This window comes from Octodon degus, unplaced genomic scaffold, assembly GCF_000260255.1.
Source record: "Octodon degus isolate 3935 unplaced genomic scaffold, OctDeg1.0 scaffold00021, whole genome shotgun sequence".
Lineage (NCBI taxonomy): Eukaryota > Metazoa > Chordata > Mammalia > Rodentia > Octodontidae > Octodon > Octodon degus.
In genome coordinates, this window is record NW_004524597.1 from 15,649,400 (window position 1) to 15,664,387 (window position 14,988).

Below are 14,988 nucleotides of genomic sequence, written 5' to 3' on the forward strand. Positions count from 1 at the left end.
CTGGTCTTGGTGGCTGGCTCAGCGTGCCCAGGGGCAGGGCCAGAGCGACATGCAGTGCTGGTGATCAAACCCCGGTCCCTGCTCTTGCTTGTTTTGTTTTTCTTCGCTACTTTATTTTCTAAATTCCTTATAGTGAACCCTATTAAAACCAACAAAGTAAAGAAATGGTGTTTCAAAGAGAAGGAAAAACAGTATGTAATGGGCAGCTAGGTCTGGTAATGATGTGCCGGAAGCGGAATGACCTGGACTAAAGATGTATGTCTCATGGCTTGGGGGCCAGGAGTCCAAGATCAAGGGGTTGGCAGGGCCGTGCCTCCCTTCAAAGCTCTAGGGGAGAGACCTTTCCATGCCTGCCTGCCAACTTCCAATGGTTTTCTAGCAGCTGCTGATGTTACGTGGCTTGCAGCTACCTCACTCTCATCCTCAGCCTCCACACAGTTTATTCTGTGCTCCTCTACGTGGTCTCTCTGCTGCCCATTTCTGTGTCCATGTTTCCCTTCCTGAGGACACCAGACAGCTTGGATTACAGCCCACCCACAGGACTTCATTTTAACCTGATTACCTCTTCCCAGCCCAAGGTTGCCTCCCTGCAAACAGCTCATTCTGAGGTAATAGGGATGAGGATTACTACTTATCTTTTCTGGGGACAGAATTCAACCCCAAAACAAATGTGTCCCTAGGAATGGGGAGTAGGTCAGGGTAAGCTACAGAGCTTTTCTTTATGGATAGGGAAGTCCATTGGAACTGGGACCTGACTGTGAAGAACGTGCAGTTGTTCTTGTGATAGCTAGTCTCCAGCAGGGTCCTAGCCATGTCCAACGGGGTTCTTGTGTTCATCTGGGTTGGTCTGCGGGACCTATGGCTTGAGTTCCAATGGTGGTGATGGTGTGTGCCTGCAGAGGGAAGACACTCAGCTAAAGACTTTTGTTCTGCCTTCTCTTAGATCCCTGGTTCTGGGGAACACTAGCCCTGCATCCTGGGGATGCTCAGGCAGCTTGACAGGGGTCCCTTGAGGCAGAAAACTGAGCCCTCTGCCTGCAGCCCCCTCAGTGAGCGTCCGAGGAAAAAACCCTCTAGGATGGCGGGCATCCCAGTGCCGCTGCAGCAAATAACCACATGATGCCACAAAACAACGTGAACATACTCTTTTGTATTTATAGAGGTTAGAAGTCCAAAATGAATCCTAAGAGATTTAAAATTAAGGCATAAGATTCTGGGGCCCTCAGGGACAATCTGTTTTCCAAGGACAAGCTCCTTCTGTATGACTCCACTTCCTGCTTCTCTTACTACATTGCTGTTTTCTTCCCCATGGGGCTCCCTTGCCTCCAGTTACATCTCAGGTCTCTGCCTGGAAAATCCAGGATATTTTCTCCAAGATCCATAATCACATCAGCTAGACAGCTTTTGTCATGTGAGGTTACACATTTGCATGTTCCTGGTTTCGGCAGGATTATCTCTGGAAAGCTTTTATTCAGCTTCTTAGTGACCGTCAGCCAGGACCACGCAGCCAAGCCAGTTCTGAATTCCCAGCCTACAAAAGCCATGAGATGACAAATATTTGAAATTTCAAAACACTAGATGTTCAAGTAATTTTTATGCAGCAATAAATAACTAATATGAAACAGGGATTTGTAATCTGACACTTCATTGTATAATATTGGAAGTCATAATTCTGGATGCCTGACTACTTTCTCTTCAAAAAATATACATATAAAAGTAAGCAAGCCTTATAAGTAAACAGTGTGATTAATATGTACAAACTGAAAATATCATTGCACTTGTTAAAGACAAAGCCACACCCATCCTGTTATTTGCATTTTCACTCTTAGATTCATCCTTGCCCCTTCTCTGCCCTGCTGGATTACTGCAAGAAACATTTGCTGGTTTGCTTCCGGCTAGGTACAGTCAGTGAGAAGTGGTGATGGACAGTTGAAGAACAGGAAGAGGGGAGTAAGGATAGATCCTTGCCGTGGGCATTCCCGGGGCAGGCATATCTCCTTGATTCAAAGTCCCATTAGAGGCCAAACCATCTTCTACTGGGTGGCATTGTTGAGATTCGCTTTCTATTGTTGACAATTTATATTGTTCATTTTCTTTTTGTCTTTTCTTTCCAGCCCAAAGTTGGCAGTGCCTTTCTGCTGTTACAAATCTATCCTGGTGTCTTAACTTTTCCACAGCCTGGGTTACCAGTTCCTTAAATTCTTTGGGTTGCATGGTTGGTTTGTAACTGATGCAGCCTTCTTCTCGACCTTGTGTGAAATTCTATTAGCTTCAACAAACGCTGATTGACTCTAGACTGCATATTCTTGAAAAGGAGGTTGCCTTCATTGTGGGCTTCATATTTTCTTGTCTTTATTCAGCAGGAAATGGCAGCATTTGCTGTGCGCCAATATGTGCCATGGCTTAGGGATGGCAGGTGCATGTAGTTTCATATTCTCTCCTTTGTTTCTTGTAACAGCCTTTCATCAGGGGACACTACTGTTATTTCAAGGGATGAGAATATGAAAGGAAGAAAGGAGTAGTAACTTCCCCAAACCTCACAGTTGCTCCCGAGTCTGTCTGTTCTGAAGCCAGTGCTGCTGTGGGCAGTGAAGCATGCTGGGGGAAGTCTCTACCTCTGACTCTCCCCACCCACCAGGCTCAGAGTCCCTATGTGTGATGCATTCGTTTCAGCTTCTCAGTTCTACAGAGCATTCATAAAAATTTTAGGACAAATAAAGTCCCAAAAGCAACCAAGCAATGCAGATAACCTTTGACTTTTAATGGGGCTCTATCCCGATATCCCCAGCATAACTTGGAAATATCTTAAGCTAAGATTGTGTTTCAAACACCTACCCTACCTAACATGCAGGCTAAGCAATGCTGGGGTAGCACACTGTAGAACGCTGGTTGCTTCTTCCTTGTGACTTTAGGGCTGACAGGAAACTGTGGCTCAGCACTGCAAGAGAAGATCATACTGCATGTTGCTAGTCTAAGAAAAGATCCAAATTCAAAGTATGGTTCCTACCGAATGCATATGGCCTTTACACCATCATAAAGTCAAACTATCATAAGTTGAACCATCATCAAGTTGGAGGGTCATCTGTATAAGTTATCTGAAGACTTAAAAAGCAACTAGACTGGGGAGGTAGCTTGATGGTCTAAGCACCTGTCTAGCAAGTGCAGGGACCTGGATTCAATCCTCAGTGCCACATGCTGCGCTGGCCCTGGAACCCTGGGTAAGTTGCGCTGACCACCAAAAGTGGGCGTGGTGGCTCACACCCATAATCCCAGCCCTAGAGAGGCTGAGACAAGAGGATCACTATGAGTCCAAGCTGCATAGTGAGTCCCTGTACCAAATAAATAAATAAAAGACTTTTTTTAGACAGTAACTCTCAGAAGATTAAGATCATTTAGGCAGAGTTGGGAGTTCTGGACAATCTTGACAAATAAGTAGCTCAGTGTGGAGGGTCAGAGAATAAGCTCTGACTGTTGACTGCTTGAGTCTGTGCAGTGACTCAATACACCTTCCTGCTGCAGGTGGAGAGAGGCAAGGAAAAATTGTGTCTCAGCTTCCATTGCTATGACAGAATGCTGGAGGAAAACAATTTAAAGGAGGAAAGTTTTACCTGGCTTATGGCTATAGAGGTTTCAGTGCAAGGTTAGTTATTCCTTTGCTTTTAGGCCTGATGTAAAGCAGAAACATGATGGCAGATGGGTGTGGCAGAAAAAAAGTCTTCCATTGTGGCCACCAGGTAGCAGAAAATAGTGAAGAGGGAAGTAGGTTAGGGACAAGATATACCCCTTCAAGGACTCGCCTTAGTGGCGTACTAGATTTACTTCCTATAGTTTACAGCACCCTTCCTTCCCCCTGCAGTAATGCCATCAGATTATGAAACCATCAATGGCTAAATCCATCGGTGAGATCAGAGCCCTGTGTGGTTTAGTTCCATCGCAAAGCCCCAGCTCTGAGCCCTGTGGCAGGGGGCACTGTTTTAGCTACTCTCTCGCTGCTGAGGCACAGTATCCAACACCTACAGCTGTAAGGAGAACATTGTGGCTTGCAGTTTGAAGAGGCTTCTATCCACAGTTGGCCACCTCCAAGGCAGGGAGGATGGCTGAGGACAAGGTGTTCATGGCTTGGCAGTGAGAAGCAAAGAGAGATGAGAGAAGCATGGAGGGCTTCACTCCTTGGCAGGCCCACATCTAATGATGAGTCACGCCATGAGCTCATCAATGGCCTAATCCACTGAGGAGCATCACTTACCCGTAGTCCACAGTCAACTCCCAAAGCCCCGCCTATGAGCACATGAGGCTGTGGGGCACATTTAGATATAGACCACACAATGGACCAGCCCTTCAACACCAGAACCTTTGGGGAACTTTCCATAGCCCAAACACTAGAAATTGTTAGGCATTTGATAACCCTTTGGACGTGTGAAGGCCTGAGTTTAACTCTTTGTGCCACTTTGTAGCTGGGTTCTTTGGGGATCTGCTATGGCTGGAATCTTCTGTGGTTTGTCCCTACTATAACTTGTGTTGAGGGGAAAAACAAATGGTGCTGAGAAGTGGTGGGACCCTTAGGAAATGATTAGGTCTTCACGAGGAATTGATGGTTTGTTTTAAAAGAGTTAGGTCATACTCTGAGGACTCCTCTGGTGACCTCGAGGACAGGCTGTCATAAGGACAGCTGAGCACCTTCCCTTGCTGCCTGGCACACCTGCCTCTGTTTTGTACTTGCCTGCTCTGCCTTTTATTTTCCCATTTTTTTTTCTGCCATGCCTGGAGCAGTGTGTGTCCCTCACCAAAAGGCCAAGCAGATAGTGGTGCCATGCCCTTGAACTTCCAGAAATGCAAGCCAAAATAAACCTCTTTTCTATATAAATTATCCAATCTCAGGTGTTCCATTATAGCAGCAGAAAATGAACCAAAATGGGATCTTCAATGAGTCACTCTGAGTCTATTGGCACATTATAAAAATAGCATAAAACAATGAATTTGCAGGATGATTATGAAGAAAGGGCCTTATGTAGCACTGACCATGCGCTCCCTGGTCCTCCTTTCTGCTGGCAGTTTGGCCCTTTTCCATTTTTACATAAGAGAATCTGACACATGCTTTAAAAATTTCACAGGACTTTTAGTTTTCCCAGCATCCACACTTCTCCCAGCCAGTAACCCTTGGAAGCAAAGGCAGTTCTTCATAGCCTTTCTTCAAGGAGAGAGTCCTTCACCTGCAGGCACGCGTGCCCTTGGATGAAGCAGAAACCTAAGAGGGAAACATGGAAGGGCTGTGGACTGGACTCAGGAGCTTTGAGCTGGGCTCCAGATTATTTCTTAACTGTGTGTCCCTGGCATAGGCTAATGATTTAGGCTGTCTGAGTCTCAGCCTACTAATCTGTAAAATGGGGATATTGAGACTACCAAGACCACCTTCAGCCTCAAGTAGGTGGATAGAGGGATCATGCATTGTAGTGCACAAAGGGAATAAGGTGTGCTCTAATTTTAACCATGGTAAAAAAAAATAATTCACATTCTTTGCAGAAAATCTGGAGAGAAAATGTAAAGAGAGAAAAGAACAACAACCACCTGATAGTTTATCATAAAATAGAGATAATAACCACTATTGTTACTTTGCTGTAATATTCTTAAGTTGCTGTCTGTTTTGCAGTCCTTGATTTGAAGGCTTCTTGTAAATATTAAGTGAGATAAGGTATTTGAGTCCTTTGGCAGAGTGCTCCTCTATGTGAGAAATGCGAATGAATTTACTGTTATTAATTCCACAGTATTGGTTATGTTCAATATTTATTAAGCCTGTATTAAGTTTTAGTGGTGTTTTGATATATTCGTGTCTGTATGAAATTCAAGTTCATTTGATCTTCGTGTTGAACAGGAAGGGTGTACTGATTACTGATCATACAGAACTTCCAAATCTGTACTTGAAATTGGCTAAATCAGCTCTGTGTCACCCACTGGGAATTCTTGCACATGTATCTAGATGCCCATAGCATGAGATCCTCTGTCTGTCTTTATGAAGCCAAGGAAAATGAGGTGAATTTTTGTCGAGTCATGGGGGTGTTCTGAGGTGTGTGATTGCTAGGGTGGACTGTGTGGTGCAGGTGAGGTTTATTTTGTGAGCCTAGAGAGTAACCTCCAGAGGAGGAGAACTGATGCATGAAAGTCCTGGGTGTTCGCAGGCAGAAGGGTCTCTGAAGATTGAAATGCTCTAAGCAGAGAAAACAAACAGAGAATGACATTTAAATATTAGCTTCTAATTGAACATCACGAGAGGAGATGATCTTAATTGCAACCATTAATTTGGGATGAGCTGCTTCCCACGTGACCAGCTCTCTACGTGTGCTTCTTGGGGAGCAGCCTGGAAGTTTGACAGGGCTCACAATTCCCTCATGGGGTGCTGGCGAGGCCGGCACTGACACATTTTATCTACTCACTATAAGCTATCGATTTTGTCCTTGCGTATGATACATGTACGTATGCATTGTTGAGTATACATAGTACCGCTTTCTTTCTCTCATCCCTAATAGCCATAAATCACAATTCGCCATTTGTTTTCCTACTGTTCGTTCCATCCCCACACAGATATAGGTAGAGTAGATCTTTGTGGAGATGTTGGCTCCCTGGAAGTCAAAGCTTTGTATCGCCTGAGCCTAGGTCAGGGTTGGTGCTTAGTAGGTGCTGCATAAGTGTTTATCGAATGAATGACTAGTAGATGAATACAGGATGTATACAGTGGTTCCTTTCATTCACAGATAGGACTATTTGTCAAAATTTTGTTTTTGTTTGGGAACTCTGCATCGATTGACAGATGTGACCATGGTCACCATTCCTGCATGAACACATGCGTGGCCATCTTTTCAACAATCATGCAACAAATTAAGTTGGGGATGGAGGTACCACTGTATTAGCATCTGGTATATTTTGTGCATCTGTCCCAGTGCATGTATCACTACCTTAGCTTCATACATTGCCTGTGCATATGACATATTTCTTCATGAGTTTCTGCTACATATACATCTAACTTTCTAAATCACGTTGTATCCTAGTTTTTCCTCACCCCTCAACCTTCTCCATGCCCAAGTCTCCACAGAGAGCTAACAACAGAGGAGGACCCACTCCTCTGGACCCACTGGCCTTAAAACACAACCCTGTTTGCAAAGGGCAGCCCTGAGCCCATCCTGAGTGTCATTTGTCAGATGTAACCTAGGTTCCCTGCCCCTCTCTGTTCCACAAGGACAGAAGAAAGCCAGACCCCAGGCCTGGGAGGGTGCCTCCCCCAGGCCTCTTTCCTTGTGTGCCCACCTCCCTGTCTCTCAAGGAGTCTCCTGTGAGGCTCTCAGCCCAGGGAGCCTGCTTAGGGTGCTGTAACCCCTATGACTCAGTCTCTGTAATCAGCAGGCTGCATTCTGGCTCTCAAGTTGAAGCAGGAAAAAATGTGCTGACTGCTGGTTGCACAGATACTGTGCGCCCCAGGCCCCCATCTTTGGGGTAACCTGCTGATTGCTGATGGTGCAGATGGTGTGCACCCCAGGCCCCCATCCTTGAGGCATCCTGCTGAGTCTGCTGCCTGTCCCTGGCAGGTGGTTGACAGGGTGCAGAGGGTGGGAGGAAGCAGCAGGTCCAGTCTCTCTTGCAGCTTCCTTGTTCCAGAGAGTCTCCCTCTGTCCAGCCAACTCCTCCTCTGTGCTTCTCTTATTTTTTGCTCCTGTGAACAGGCTTGGGAGCCAGTACCCTGCATTCCCAACTCCTTATTCTCTGTGTGGCTTTGGCAAGTCTCCTCAGTGACATGGAGTACAATCCAGCCCTTCCGGAGGTTCCTCATCTTTTTCTGAGAATTAAGTGACAGCGGTGCCACTGTGGGTTGAGATTTTAGGCTCTGCCAGGCTCATTTTCTGCTTCCAGCAGTCCTTCAAAGAAGGGATGACTAATGCCTTCATTTTATCGATGAGATAAAAAAGGGTCAGAGAGGCTGAGCAATTTGCTCAGAGCCACAGCCACTGAGTAGAGAAGTCAGAATTCAGTCTCAGGCAGCCCAGCTCCAGAGCCTTCTTTCATTGTCCTAAGATTATGGATTTGACTCATTGCATTAGTTCCCCTTCTTCTGCCTGCCCTGCTTAGATCCCAGCCCACACTGGTCACCCCTGAGGTAGAGTACTTGTCTATGTTCCTCTATTCCCCTCGCTAGGAGACTCCTGGAGGGTTGGGATTTACACTTGTGCTGCTTCTGTGGGCCAAGATTATCCTAGTAAAATGTGGAGGGGACAACTGTGTCCTTTCCTGTGCCTCTGCACATGTGGCCTGAGGGCTCTCTCCAGTGAATTCCAAGACCTGGATGCTTGTCCCAGCTCTGTCTGGTCCTCAGTGTCCTTGTCTCTAAACTGGACAACCATAGAGCCAATGTGTCTGGCATGCACCCCACTGAGCACCTGCTTCTAGGGGCCAGATGTGTCAGCTTCTCACAGGACTGAGGGCAGAGTCCACGTCTCTTTGCTGTGTCTTCCAAAGAATCATGGCCACATTTCCTGGTAGAATGTGACTGTCCCCTGGGACACACTGCTGCTGCAACCTAGGGAGGAGTGAGCACAGCATCACAATTTGCCATTTGTTTTCCTAAGTGTACCTGGGAGCTGACACATTGGTGGTACAGGGCACACACCCTTCGCTGTCCCTGGGTGTCCCGTATTTCCTCCGCAGCCTGGGACCCTGCCTTGGATGTCTCTCACCTTGTCAGTGCTGGGATGCGGATCTCGCAGCTGACTGCTTCAATCAGATGCTCTGTACTGCCAGCCCCTGCTCACTGGTCTCTCCGTGCCAGCCTTCTCGCCAGTGTGGCTCAGCCTGGGCTTGCTCAGCCTTCGCCTGTTGTCTTTCTCTCTATTTTCTTTCTCTCTTACCCTTCCAAGCTGGAAAAGATTCAGAATTGCTTGAAAGGCCCAGATTTACAATAATGGGAATGGACAGGCCAATCCATGAGGAAGACCGAATGTGTTCCAGTAACGGGGCACAGCTATGTCCTCGCTGACTACTTAGGGAGTGCATGCACAACCACACTGAGAACCAGGAAGATAAGGGTTCAGATCCCAGCTCTGGTTCCTACTTATCTGAGCAGCTGGGCTGGCCTCATTCTCCTCAACTAAAGAAAAATATGAAAGATCCCTCTCTGGGCCTGGGAGATGTTTGGTTGCAAATTCAATAGGGAGCTGGGACTTGCACCTAGATTGGATACTAAATCCTATTCCCTTGGCCACCATCTCATCTTTAGCTATGTGTGTGTTTCTTTCAATAACATTCTGAAATATACCTTATATAACAAGAAAACATTCAGAGGAAGTCCTAGCTGTCACCCCATTCCACCCTATCTGTAACTATCGTAACTCCCCAAGTGTTCAACAACATGTGCATGTTCTTGGTGTATCTGTATCTTTTTTTTTTTTTTTTTTTTTTTTTTTCCCGGAACCGGGGATTGAACTCAGGCCCTTGCGCTCACCAGGGAAGCACTTATTCCACTGAGCCATCTCCCCGGCCCAATGTTCTTGGTGTAGATGTGGGATGACCTTCCTCTCTTTTGTGCTTCACACTACTGCACCGAGGCCTTCCTCATGTTCAATCCTCATTTCTGATGCTACTGTCCCCCTGGCAGTATCAAAGGACACACTGTGATTCCACTAGTCATCTGCAAAGTCTAAGTGACGAGGCAGCTTTCAGCTGTCTGTGTCATGAACAGCAGCCTCTGGGAACCCATGGTGCCTGGCTCTGCTTTGTGTTTTGGTTTATTCCCGCATAGGTTTAATTTCCAGAATATGAGATTCTGGGTTTGGCCCAGGGCTTCAGGTTCAGCACTGTGGACCTGGGTTGGGTGACTTCTTGTGGCTGGTGCTGTCTCGCATATTGTAGGATAACAGGTAGCATTCCTGGGCACCTCCTGAGTGCCAATGGGCTCCTCCAAGTTGTGGCAATGCAGGCTGTCTGTAGACATTGCCACATGTCCCTAGACTCACCCTCCCTCCACGGTCATGGCATTAGGGGGTATGAAAAATGGGTTGCAAGTGGAAATCAAAGATTTTCCAGAGTCAGGGCAAAATCCAGTTAGGGTGAGGTGCAGGAGTACTGAGTATGGGGTAGGAGCACCCAGGGGAGAACCTGTGGCACCAAACCCTACCCCAGCACTGCTGCGCAGTCTTCCCTCCCCAGAGCCTCAGTTCCTGGCCTGTGTGAGGGAAGCAGCAGTCGTACAGACCTGCTAGGCCCTCGAGGAGTGGGGGACACTGTGAACGCTCATTATAGCATGGCTGCCGGGTGTGCTCAGTGGGTGCCATTCGGACTTGCTGCTCTGTGGTTTGCACTGTTGATCGGCTTTTCAATCTTTGCCGTAGATGTCACCGGGGACAAAAAAAAGCAGCAGTTTCTAGGTAGTGAAAGGAAACTACTTTCTGTTCTGTGCACCCCTCCCCATGCCTCCTGCACCCACACATTCTTAGGACTTAGCTTCCCAAGGCAGCCTGCTGAGCCTTTCTTGGCTGGGAAGTGTCTTCTTCTGTCACGGATGGGCTGGGCACCACCCTCTGTGCACCAACAGCAGAGCTCAGCCCTGGGCTCAGGCACACTGAGCAGCAGTCCTGCCTGGATGAGGAAGTTGAGCCTGCTTAGACTGTGCTGCAGACTCTGCACCTCCGTTCCTTCCTCTACAAAACAGGAGGCGTCTGTCTGAGGCCCCTGTGAGCCCATCAGCAGTGACAGCCAGGAGTACTTGTCCTGTGATAGGTGCTCAGTGGGCCTCAGGCTCAGCCCAGAGCATCTCCTCCCTAGAAGTCATGGGTGGGGATGAGTCTGGGTGTCAGCCAACCTGGGCTTCTGGTTTGTCTGTGTCCCCAGGAGAAGTACGCGGAGGAGCTTGGCGCGGTGAGACAGACGCTGCAGACAGACCTGGAGACATCTATCCGGCGCATTGCTGACCTGCAGGCTGCCCTGGAAGAGGTGGTGTCCAGTGACAGTGACTCAGAGAGGTAACCTGCAAGTGACTAGGTGGGACAGGGTGACGCAGAGGGGCTGTTCCCTGGGGAGCTCTGCAGTGTGGGCCTCGGTGGGCCCAAAGGTACACCTGTAGGAAAACCCAAAGGTGTCTGGGAGTTGCAGGTGTAAAGAGACCCCTGGGGTGGGTCGAGAGGATGTCACACTGCTCAAGTTGGCAGTTCCTTGTTACTGCTAGAACTGGCTGGCTTTGCTTACCAAGCCTTGCGTGAAGCACCATGGCTGGAAAGTGAACCCCAGCATGTAAAACTGGGAAAGCTCTCTGTCAGTCTGGGTCCATCTCCCTCATTTGTGAAATGGACAAAAGAGTATTAAGGTGAAGCACACCAAATTACCAAATGTGGCCATTTCTGGCCTGCACACCCAAGGTTTCGTCTGGCTCCTTGGCATTCACACACAACCCACTGAGAGCTGGGTGGAGTCCGGGAGCTCAAGCTGCGTCCCTGCAGAGTGCTGAGGGTTGTTTCACAAAGGCAGGGACTGACTCAGAGATGCCAGCTCAAAGGGCAGAGGGTGAGGAGACCACCCATGCTCAAGGCTGGGGCGTGGCTCTCTCAGAAGATGGGCCACTTCCTATCTTTTCAGTCTCAAGTTGTCACAGGTCATGGAATATAGAGGGCTGCTTAGTGAGAAGGAGTTTGAAGTGTCCCAGCTGTACACAGGGACCCAGGCCAACCAGAGCACTGTGCTCCCAGCAGCTGTCCTTCTCGGCCCAGCCTGTTGCTTTTCCCGGAACTACAGCTGCCAATCCTTTTTTTTTTTTTTTTCTTTTGGTCGTGCCAGGGATTGAACTCAAGGCCTTGTGCTTGCCAGGCAATGACTGATTCCATTGAGCTATCTCTTCAGCCCCACAGCTGCCAATCTTGTGGGATGGATCCACAGCAGAGCTCGGGCATCAGGGGAAAATGCTGCCTTTGCTTATCTTTGCTACAGGGAACTTGTACATGGTGCTCCTGTCCATGCCCGCAAAGCCCCGTTATATTCGGTCTTCCTGTCTGGGAAGTCTGGTTTGGCCTGCAGTCAGAACACTCAAATCCCCGACACTGCAATGCTTGCAGCTCTCTGCAGACCTTGGACTTGGAGAAGCCCCCAGACACCAAGGTAGCACAGTACATGGAGCTAGAACGCAGGTCTGCTGAGCTTTCTACAGGCTTTTGCCTTCCACACCCCTTTAAATAGGGAGTCTCTCGCCTTCCTGAGAGAGAGGGGTGTGGCTGCTATCTGCTAGAGGTGCCCAGGGAAGCAGAAGAGGGCATTGGTGGGCTCTGGTTTAGCTACTGGGAAGCATGAGACCTTTGGGTTAGAGATATGAGCATCTGTAGTTAAGGAAAAAGACTTTACATAAACAACCAGTATTCTGTCACTGAGGGAAGGCATTTTTCGTGACTTCTTTTTTTGAGCTTATTTATATTTTCTATACTCTGGGCAATGTATATGTGTATAATTTTTGTTCAGGCACTAAAACTATATAACCAGCCCCCTTTTCTTTTTCAAAATTTTATTTTGTGACAGAATCTTGCTAAGTGGCCGAGGCTGACCTTGAACTTGTGGTCCTCATGCCTCAGCCATGCAAACAGCTGGGGTCACAAGTATGTGCCACCACACCTGCCCCAGTTGTGTACTCTTCTACACTTAATTTTTATGTATGTCAACTCTTAATGTAGCCCTGGGCTCTTTGTAGCTATAGCTACTTGGAGATTTGAAACCTCTAATTCAGTTCATACTCAACTGCAGAAGATAGATCCCATGGCCTTCAAAACCCCATGGTCTTGCCTCTAAATAAAGAGCTCCAAGGGCTGGCAAGGTAGCTCAGTGGACTAAAAACTTGCTTAGGTAAGCGCAGGGGCCAGGGTTCGATCCCCGTCCCTGGATGCACTGAGCCACCGAGAGAGTCTGGGCGTGGTGGTGCACACTTGTAATCCCAGCACTATGTAGGCAGAAAATAGGTGGATCACTGCAAGTCCGAGGTGCATAGTGAGACCCTGCACGAAAACAAAAAACAAAAATGAAAAAACCCAAGAGCTCCATCTAAAGAGTCTTCCTGATTTTGTGCAAAAGTGACTTCCGTGCACATTCCAAGCTTCTCCATTTCCTGCTAATTTGCACAGCTGCCAACTCCTGGTGAAACAGCAAATGGTGATGCTCTAGCAGCTTCTGACTCCCAACTGGTTTTAGGGTCCCCGTCCCCACTACCCGCTCCTTGCTTTGTTAGGGTTGTGACAGAACCACCATCTGTATCTATGGACCCCTTTTGTGGACTCACATGCTTGACACTTTTCCTGGCTCTTGCATTCCGAGGCATGCCGGTGCCTCCGCGTTCACAGTAACAAGGACGAATGGCTGTGGGTGTTCGGATCTTGGGCCGATGAGCAGCCATTTCTGAATCATCCTCATTTGCATGGTAAGAGATTGTTTTTGCAAAAAACAATAAAAGTCACGAGACAAATAACTTGGAAAGAGGCAGAGGGTCTGTGCCTGGGGGTGTGAGTAACAGGCTGGCCAGATAGTTTGACAAGAAACAAGGAACAGACTTCTTACTGAGTGAATGGCAGATGTCACACCAGTCTCTGCTCATAGGCACTTCCCTGGCCTTGCAGGGACCACGGCCTCACCATCATCCTAATAGGAGACCCCTTTTCCCAGCAGTCTTCCAGTTAATATGGCCCATCCTCTGTTTTTTTCAATCTCTTCTGAGCTCAAGACCCTGGGAACCCAGGAATCCAGCCTGAACTGTGGCTTTCTATCTGCCTTTTCACGACTAAGGGTTCAGGGACCTTAAGCCTTCAATTTGCTGAGTTTCTGATGTCTTTTCCTTGACTGGGTGTCTGGCTCCCACACAGCACCTGCCTCCTACTTATTGAGGTTGGAAGAGACCTCACCTGCGTGTCAGGTTGCTGCGAGGTATGCAATGACTGCTGAACACCAAATCTAAAGAGAAATGCATCTTGGGCCTGGAAGTGCCCCAGGCAATAAGCGCAATTCCTGCGGCTGGAGGTGGGGAAAAAACTGGGGCTCCACAGGCGTGGCATTTCAAACAGTTTGATTTCCAGTTAGGGATCCCATAGTTAAATTTCTGTATGACCTTAAATAAGTTATTCAGTCTCTCTAACCCTCATTCTCTTCATCTCTAAGGCAAAATAGCAATCAAAGGTGAAAAAATATGATTCTCCAGCACAGAACCTTGTATATTTCAGCAGTTTAACCCTTGTCCATTGCTTTCATTAATTCATTTGCTTGATAAGTTCTTGCCGAGCATCTATTCCAAGCATGGCCGGACACCATGCTGGGTGTTATTCCACTTACTTCTTGTTAGCATTTTTTCTTGAGTCTCAGATAAAGAGCTTGAATGGTTCGCCTGAAATCAGGGTGCTGGGACTGGAGTCGGGGCTTTTTGCACTGCTGAAGATGTAGAGAAACTCAGGGATGGGCTGCTGTGTGTGTGTGTGTGTGTGTGTGTGTGTGTGTGTCCATGAATAAACTGAACATGCTTATAGATAAAGCAAAAGAATGTACTCAGAGTTATGCAGGCAGAGAACATGGTGCCCTGATGACTAGCAGGGTTGGTAGACAGGCTGTCAGGAGGAAGGTGCTGGCCAGAGGTCTACAGGAGGAGGAGGAAGAGAAGGACGGGGAGGGGAGTTGGAGGCGCCATCCCTGGGTGGATCTGGAAAGGGCAGGTTGGACAGGGAGGGTCCCGTTCTAGAAAGTGAGGTAAGAGCCTGCTTGCTCCCACAGCTGGGAAATGAAGGAGAAGTGGTTCTTCCCCCCACCTTCGCACTTTTTCCACCCACTTCTCCCTTTCCTTGCCTCCCGTCTTTCTTTCTCTGTCTAAATGACCCATGGAAACCCAACAAGACCCCAGGGAGGATTGGGCTCCATCCTTTTGGGTGGGGTCCAGAATAAAAATGAAACCTTCAGCCTTCTTGTTCCAAACTATAAAATTTTAAGACAGGGAAGGGTGAGCAT

The 14,988-nt window shown here is 47.9% G+C and overlaps 1 protein-coding gene across 3 annotated transcripts in view; it reads left to right on the top strand.

The window, feature by feature from the left end:
- Positions 1-14,988, top strand: part of Myo18b (myosin XVIIIB) — a 279,250-nt gene that overhangs the window by 230,958 nt on the left and 33,304 nt on the right. For all 3 annotated transcript variants that reach the window (XM_023711848.1, XM_023711846.1, XM_023711845.1), the window contains one exon: positions 10,867-10,997. In XM_023711848.1, the coding sequence (XP_023567616.1) occupies positions 10,867-10,997 (131 nt within the window). The remainder of the gene's footprint in view (positions 1-10,866; positions 10,998-14,988) is intronic.